At 40.1% G+C, this 8,953-nt stretch overlaps 1 protein-coding gene across 1 annotated transcript; it reads right to left on the bottom strand.

The window, feature by feature from the left end:
* Positions 1-4,355: 4,355 nt before the first annotated feature.
* Positions 4,356-5,522, bottom strand: htr1b (5-hydroxytryptamine (serotonin) receptor 1B; the record flags this gene model as incomplete). Its single annotated transcript, XM_084044594.1, has 1 exon — positions 4,356-5,522. One exon carries the CDS (start codon positions 5,520-5,522, stop codon positions 4,356-4,358), a length of 1,167 nt encoding a protein of 388 aa, XP_083900720.1.
* Positions 5,523-8,953: the final 3,431 nt, after the last annotated feature.

Genomic DNA, 8,953 nt, shown 5'->3' with positions numbered 1-8,953 from the left:
ATGGGGAATGTGTTGGGGAGATTTATGATATGATAATTTATGTTTATACATTTTGGACCAAACTGTGAACAAAAGGAGTTATTGCAGGGAGCACCCCAACCCTGTGCGTGTAACAGCCACAAAATCAAAGAGTATTAGAAAGAAGTTACCAAAGTGCTTGTATTTGATCAGCCATTATTGTATATTTGTGTGTGTTGTGTCTAATCCTTGTGCTTCCAACTGTTGTTTAAGTGGTTATTTACTGACTTGTTTATTCTCTCTCAAAGAAGGAAGCCGAACCAAAATAAGTTTTACTCTTATGTACTTGTACACAAGATGTAACAATAAAGTACAACCTTGAACCTTGAACCTTGAATGTTAAAACAAACTTAATATAATTTATTGACAACAACCTCGAGCTACATGCCTCCATTGAGAGGTGCTGAATTCACAGAACCTTCATTGAACATTGAGGGCGAAACAATAAGGACGTTAATCAAAGCTACCCTCAATGAAAGGATATTTTATTGGTTAATTATACTGATGTTTCCCCCGACTGATTCATATAGCAACCACGTCCTTCACTTTACAACAGTTCTGTGTAAACATAACAACTGTGAATGTGTGAATATGTTTGCATGTTTTTTTTTTATTATTATTATTATCTGGCAGTGATACTTTGAAAATGTGTGCTATTCTACAGTTATAGAGGCATGGTAAATACATGCACAAATACACAAATACACAAATATACATGCAACATTTCTTAAGCTGTGAAATTATCAACCATATTCACTCTGCCACAACAGTCTTTATAAAATATGTATCTGGTACATTAGGGCTACTGTAAGTCATGTACTCATGCAGTCATGTTCATAAATCATGTGCTCACACTCTCTATATGTGGAAAAGACCTGTGTGACTAGCAGTGTTCACATTCATGTTATACTACTGTATATGGTAATGTGGCAAAACAAGCGTGTTCAATTCTTAATGTATTTCTGGGGTCAATCAAAGTAGCTCATGCTGTGATGTGGTTATAGTTCAGATGTTTTGTAGTTTTCGTTTTGATAGAATTCTATCGTCAATCCAACACTTAACTTTCAAACAAGATATCTTGAGAACTACTAATTGGATTCCCTTGGAATTTGCTGTGCACCTTCATTTGGTCTACTGTGAATGATGGTAGAATTGTGTTAAAGTATTGTCCAACTGCTGAGATGCAAGCAGATGACAAAGCCTGCAACCAATTTTAGTTGATTAGGTTTGCAGCATTTATGTTTGGAAAATAATGATGTATTGTAAGGTAGAAAATCTGTTTTTGACAATGTGAGAGTAAGTTAACAGTGGTGCTCTCAACGTGTAAAGATTCAATTCAATTGTATTTCATGTATGTATGTATGTATGTTTTATTCTTATTATCAGAGGCAAACATAATGTCCATGTTTTTGTTTTGCTTATTGACATTGATTGGATTGACTGATTGATTGAACACTGAGAGCCACCTGTGTAATGTAGTGTATTGGGTTGAATTGGGGTGTGTTCAATAAAAGTTAGGGCAGCTTGTGAGCTGTGTGAAGCCAGTCACCTCTCCATCTCCGTTTTTATTGTCAATTTTTCAGCAGTTTGGTGCTGTACTGTATGTGTTTTCTAATCTGGGTTCTCATGCAAGGATTGTTGCAGTTTAACTCTGCTAACAATGGCTTTTCCTCTAGTGCCACCATTAGGCCAGTCTAATGGTCAGATTGCCATGAAATCTGCTAAATGCATTCATGCTCGTTGACGGATTAACCCTAACCTTTTAAACACAGTCACACTTTTTTAAGGAAAAAGCCAAGAGGTTTGAAACAAAACCATTTCATTAAGTCACAAACTGTACTTTTCCCAATTCTATGGCAACCTTCTAGGTATCTTATAGTATTATGACATAGCAGATCTGAGAGATTTCAATCTAAAATGAATGGTCAGAATATTTTGTGGTCAATTGTGGAAATAAGAGAAGCAGTCATGTTTGAGATAATCAACAATTGTTATAATGTAGTTCAGAGTTCCATTCTCACAGAAGCATGTGTGTATACTGTTATTCATATATATGTTTTATTTGTACTATGCATACCCAGTTGATATTTAAAGATATGTATATATTATTGGAATAGATCATAGACTGTACATGCCTGTGCTCTCATTGCAATTCAGAAAGCCAAGAAAATATTTGCACAGAATAATTATCTTTTCAGGCGCAAACATTTGTCATGCATGGAAAAATCCATATGCTCTACTTTTTGTGTGTGTGTGTGTGTGTGTGTGTGTGTGTGTGTGTGTGTGTGTGTGCTGCGTGTGCGTGTGCGTGTGCGCGTGCGTGTGTGTGTGTGTGTGTGTAGCATGATGTGGATTCCACACACCAGGTGCAGTGGTCCGTCCACTGAGCCATGCAACAGTAATGTGTAGAATGGTGACAACTCCTGATCGGGTGGCACGCAACCATGCGGGCAGACAGCCAAAGGACTTTGTGTGTGTGTCAGTGGTGTAAAGTAACTAAGTACATTTACTCAAGTACTGTACTTAAGTACAAATTTTAAGTATTTTTTACTTTACTGGAGTATTTTACATTTTCAGTTATTTTACTTCTACTCCACTACTCATCTCAGAGGCAAATATTGTACTTTTACTCCACTACGATTATTTCAAAACTTTAGTTACTAGTTACTTTGAAGATATAAATTATTATATTATAAAACATACATCAACAACTTCAGCCCTATTTTATACATAGGCTATTTGAAAATAGCCGATCTACAAGCTCACAACTCGCCGCGATATGACGTGTTGTGAGCTTGTAGATCTGATATTATCAAACATTTGAGTACTTTTACATTTGATCCTACTAAGTATCTTTTGATGCCAATACTTTTGTACTTTTATTCAAGTAATGTTTTGGACACAGGCCTTTTACTTGTAACAGAGTATTTTTATATTGTGTTACTTTTATAATGTGTTAGTACTTCTTCCACCACTTGGGTGTGTGTGTGTGTGTGTGTGTGTGTGTGTGTGTGTGTGTGTGTGTGTGTGTGTGTGTGTGTGTGTGTGTGTGTGTGTGTGTGTGTGTGTGTGTGTTATTCTAATCAGAATAATGCACACAACAAGTCTGTAATTGTATAACCATAATAAAGGTAAAATCAAGTGTGACCATCTGAGAAGAAAAGTGTTTTGTACATCAAACAATGATAGAAAAATAACTTATATGAGACATTTAAAAAAAACAATTCCTCTATTAACCTGAATTGTTTATTGAATTCAAATTATGAGACACATATAAACCACCATAACATGTGTTTGCCATTGACCCCACTATAATCTGTAATCCATATTGAGCATGATTGTATCTGTCATGGAGTAAAGTGCCAAATACCTTTTGGCATCTCTGAATGTGAACAGGTGAATTCAAAACAGCTATAGCAATTCTTATAACAATACATTTCAATGCTGACAAAGCAAGCTTTTATAGTTTTTGTATTGCTTTGATTTCTGCAGTCCAAGTTTTATATTTTACAATTCAAGGCAGTAAGAGTCAGTATCAGATGCATCATGCATCTGAAATACAAATATGCATGGAGACATAGACACTAAAATATAGGAGCAAATAGACACACATATTATATAGGCTACACAGTAAACCACTGTGATGTTTGTTCAGCAAAATTGAACTTCAGCACCAGCTTTCAACTGTGTTAGGCAAATAACACCCACACTGAAGACAAACTGTTTCTTTGTTTGACACTGATATTATGAATCTTTGCTTGTTACAGCAGGCAGGCAGATGTATTATTACTTGTCATTATATGACTATCATTTCAAGTGAAATACTCATATAGCCTAATGTGAGCCATCCAAAGTCTATCAAGTCATGTATCCATAATAATAAATATCACAATCCAGGATTTTACACAGAAAATTAAATTAAATACAAAATAAATAAAAACAATTACACATGGAATGTGTTCAAATATTTTATGTGAATTGGTCAACATGACCAGACAACATCAGAGTCATAAATATATATAGCTGAATGTTGCTGCATGATGTTGCCTGCATGCTGCAGACACTCAGCCGGCTACAACATCATGTCAACATGCTCTCAAAACAGGAATATACAGGACACAATTTTCTCCCCGCCTAACTCTCAAAGAGCAAGTTTCCACTCGAGGAGGATGTATCCTCATAGCGCATAAGTAAACTTTTCGGCATCGTGCGTTATGACACCTATACGCACAACAGTTTAGACGTGTTTGTGGCTCCCAGACCAACACAGATTGAGATTCTATTCTCCATAATAGCTCGTGTTGTCCTTTCAGTTGTAATGCACAGTCAGTGATTTCTCAAGATCTGCAACACCTGAAGCGCACAAGTTTATCGAAAGCTTTCTTGAAATCGTCATTGGACATGGTATATATAATCGGATTGATCAGAGAGTTCAAATACCCCAGCCAGGTGAAAAAGTCAAACAACTCCGGGTAGAAACACGCGTCACACGTGGCCACCACCAAGGTGTAGATGAAAAACGGCAACCAGCAGATGATGTACGCGCCCAAAATGATCCCCAGTGTTTTCGTGGCTTTCCTCTCCCTGATGGCTGCCGAAATCCGCTTTTTCTCCAAGAGTGCGTCCGACACCGTTACTTTCACTTGGTGTTCACCGGCCAGCGATCCGCCGTCGCTGGACGGAGTGTCTTGTCTGACACACGGCGAGGAGGAGGATGTCGTGGAAGAGGCCACCGAGCCTCCGGGGGAGTTGGTGACCAATAAGTGCGCCGAAGTGAGCCTTTTACCCACCTTCTTGGGTGACTGTTTTAAGATTCTTTTACGCGCCTCCACGTATATCCTCCCGTACAGGGCGATGAGAAGGAAGGTGGGCACGTAGAACGCCCCGAAGGTCGAATAGATGGTGTAGAATATGTGATCCGTGTTGACGTTGCAGCTCGTCACCTCGTCCGCCTTCACCTGCCTCCAGAGGAGCGGGGGCAGAGAGATGGAGATGGCGATGACCCAGGCCGTGGCGACCATCCCCGCCGCGCGCCCCGGCGTCCGCCTCTTGGAGTACTCCACCGCGTCGGTGATCGCCCAGTATCTGTCCAGGGCGATCACGCACAGGTGGAGGATGGACGCGGTGCAGCACGTTATGTCCGACGAGAGCCATATGTCGCAGACGACCTGCCCCAGGGTCCACGTGTGAATCACGGTGTACAGCACGCACACTGGCATCACCAGAATGGACACCAGGAGGTCGGTGATGGCGAGGGAGGCTATGAGAAAGTTCGCCGGAGTTTGCAGTTTCTTCGACTGAGAAATGACCGCGACGACGAACGCGTTGGACAAAGTGGTGGCGAGCGTGATGATGGAGAGGACAGCCGCCAGAGTGATTTGATAGGCGAGAGACTCGGCGCTTTCGTCCGTCTTCGACGGATCTGTGATGAAAGAGTCGTTGGTGGAGTTCCCCGTTTGTCCGACGGACGCGGGAGTTGTTTCGACCTGACTTGGTCGCTCCATCTTTAGGCGCTATGGTGCATTTTTCATTTCAGGCGTTTAACTTGTTATGCCTTTTTTTCTGAGGAATGCAATGGTTTATCTCCATTGAAAACATTCCGTCTGGTCAGAAAATCACTTTGGGAACGAAAAAAAGTATTCGTTTCTTCATTTTCTTTCTTGGCATTAGTTTTTCAGTTAGTGAAAGTTAATGAAATAAATCAGAGCACGAAGTAAATATCCGTTTCTCTCAGAGGTGGCAGATCCGTTTTGTTAATCCCTCCACAAATAACACTTTTAAAAGTTGTACATAACGAATAAGATTTACGACACGTTTGTATTGATGAGCATCAGATACCCATCACTTGGCAAGCTTATCCGAGATATCTTGTGACATTTAATCCGTTTTGAGTGTAAGTTCTCTGGACCTGCCTCTATTCAGGCCCTCTGTAGTTGAATGGTGAGATAAACTCAGTCTTGGTTTTATATATAGCGAGCAGATTCTCGCCCTGACATCAAGCAAGTAGCATTGATCACATTGAGTTTTTACTGGAGAGTATGAGAGCTGCTGGGTCATAGTGCCCAATGTTCCCTACCTGTCACACTATCAACTGCGAGGGGACTGATCTGAAGCATCAATCAATGATAACATTTTTTTTTTTTAAACAGCACTAATGAGCTTAGGGATTATATAGTGACAATTTAATTGAATTTAAATAATAATAATAATAGACTATATAGCAAATTTGGTCTTCAACTGGTTCTGCATTTGTTTTCTCTATTCGCCATGAATTTATTAATGTGACTATATCACACTTTCACAGTGTTCAAATATTTGTTGGTCATTGTCAGAGAGTGTTACGTCCCTATAGTCTAGAGGAAAAAGGGATGCAACATAAATTGGGAGTGAAACCCATTTTTATTAATAGCGTAAGATATTTACAGAAAATAAAATACTTAACGACACTTTAGCCAAAAGCATAGGACACACGGAGCAAATCAGGGAAATAATCATAACAGTCCTAAACCTAATCTTAAGTGTTAAACACTAACCTGACAAACACAAAATAAAGTACAATACAGTCCTAGATTCTCTACTCTAATCTAACAAAACATGACTTTATACAAAAAGCTGGCTTCCGTGGCCCATTGCTTTCATATAATACACATTTACTAAAGAACTCAAAATGCAGCAACTTAAACACAAAGAGTGTGTGTGGGTGGACAGCACTACTGCAAGTGCTGCCAGAGACCACAGGTGTTCACAGATCTTAAATAGTCTTCTCCAGTCTTCTCCACCCAATCACAAAGAAGCAAGGGTGATTGGCAGCCAGCAATCAGGAAATGCCCAGCACCTGGAAGTGAACACTCAACTCACACAATCCCCACACATACTCTGACATAAACCCCACACACACACTGACACACAACTCTACTGCATACTCACACTCGTAACACCCCCACACTTAAAAACAAACTAGGTTTGTTAATAAACCCTTCTGAAAACTAAGTTTTACCTGACCCACAGGCTTAAATTGAAAAGTGGCAAAAATCACCACATTTCCTAAAGTAATGAAACCACTACCTACACCAAAGTAGTGGTACATCACTTAACACAGGTGTTCTTCTGAAAACTAAGTTTTACCTGACCCACAGGCTTAAATTGAAAAGTGGCAGAAACTACTCAAACGAGCATTACCTGACCCACAGGCTTAATTGAGAAGTACAAAAATCACCACATTTCCTAAAGTAATGAGACCACAACCTACACCAAAGTAGTGGTACATCACTTAACAGGTAATGAAACCACTGGGTAAATGATATCACATACGAGTAGAATAGTGCTAAAGAACACAGAGTAGCAAATTCCATTAGATAACTCTAAGTAATGGACATTTCTACATACGAAATAGCACCTATTACTACATTTTACACAACCGAGTGGTGATAGTGCTACAGGACAGAGTAGCCAATGTCATTAAATACCTCCAAGTAATGAACATTCCTACATAACAAAATAGCACCTACTACCACATTTTAACACAGAACTCAGTAGAAATCAATACATCACACCACAACTGAGTATTGATCACCACATCTCAACAAAGTCTCAAAATGGGTTGACGAGTATTACAGTAAGTGGAGACACATATTGGGGTGACTGACCTGATGGAAACTGAGGGGAGCAGAAGTTGCCACCCTTATTAGCACCATAGCATCAGAGCCTCAACTCTGTGCCAAACTCCAGACTCCACTGTGCTGGGGGAGAACCGTTTTTTTCAGCATGGATACAGGAGGCTTCCACCTAGCCTAGGCCCCAGTATCAGCCCCCTAACCAACCGGAGCGCTCCTCACGACTCCGTAACGTGTTACCCCCTCACAGCTACAGCAGACGCTTTCTCACCAGCGTAATCGGGCCGGGTCGGCAAAACCAGAAACCTCATCTCCACCAGGCCAAACAATAACCCCTGCTAATCATAAACAGGTTCCACCCACCAATCGGATGTAAATGAGTTCATTAAAGATCCCGGACGAGCCCCCATATGTTACGTCCCTATAGTCTAGAGGAAAAAGGGATGCAACATAAATTGGGAGTGAAACCCATTTTTATTAATAGCGTAAGATATTTACAGAAAATAAAATACTTAACGACACTTTAGCCAAAAGCATAGGACACACGGAGCAAATCAGGGAAATAATCATAACAGTCCTAAACCTAATCTTAAGTGTTAAACACTAACCTGACAAACACAAAATAAAGTACAATACAGTCCTAGATTCTCTACTCTAATCTAACAAAACATGACTTTATACAAAAAGCTGGCTTCCGTGGCCCATTGCTTTCATATAATACACATTTACTAAAGAACTCAAAATGCAGCAACTTAAACACAAAGAGTGTGTGTGGGTGGACAGCACTACTGCAAGTGCTGCCAGAGACCACAGGTGTTCACAGATCTTAAATAGTCTTCTCCAGTCTTCTCCACCCAATCACAAAGAAGCAAGGGTGATTGGCAGCCAGCAATCAGGAAATGCCCAGCACCTGGAAGTGAACACTCAACTCACACAATCCCCACACATACTCTGACATAAACCCCACACACACACTGACACACAACTCTACTGCATACTCACACTCGTAACAGAGAGTGATAAGCTGTGCAATGTGTGCATTTGTTGGTTGTTGGTTGTCTATCATTGTTACAAACAAATGTATTTGTCTGCTTCCTTAGAAACTCTTTTTTATTAGCTTTCAAAACCCAAAGGGAATTCTTTGCTGGGATGACAAGTTGTCAATTTATCGATTCTGCCGGGTGATTATAACTAGACATTTCAGCACCACGGACAGTGAGTGTACATTATTTCAGTACCACGGACAGCGACTACAGAAGATTTCAGAACCATGGACAGCAGCTGCAGAAGATTTCAGCACTATGGACAGCGAGAGCAGCTAG

This window comes from Gymnoscopelus microlampas, assembly GCF_963454915.1.
Source record: "Gymnoscopelus microlampas genome assembly, chromosome: 20".
NCBI lineage: Eukaryota > Metazoa > Chordata > Actinopteri > Myctophiformes > Myctophidae > Gymnoscopelus > Gymnoscopelus microlampas.
This window is presented reverse-complemented; position numbering and strand designations above follow the sequence as displayed.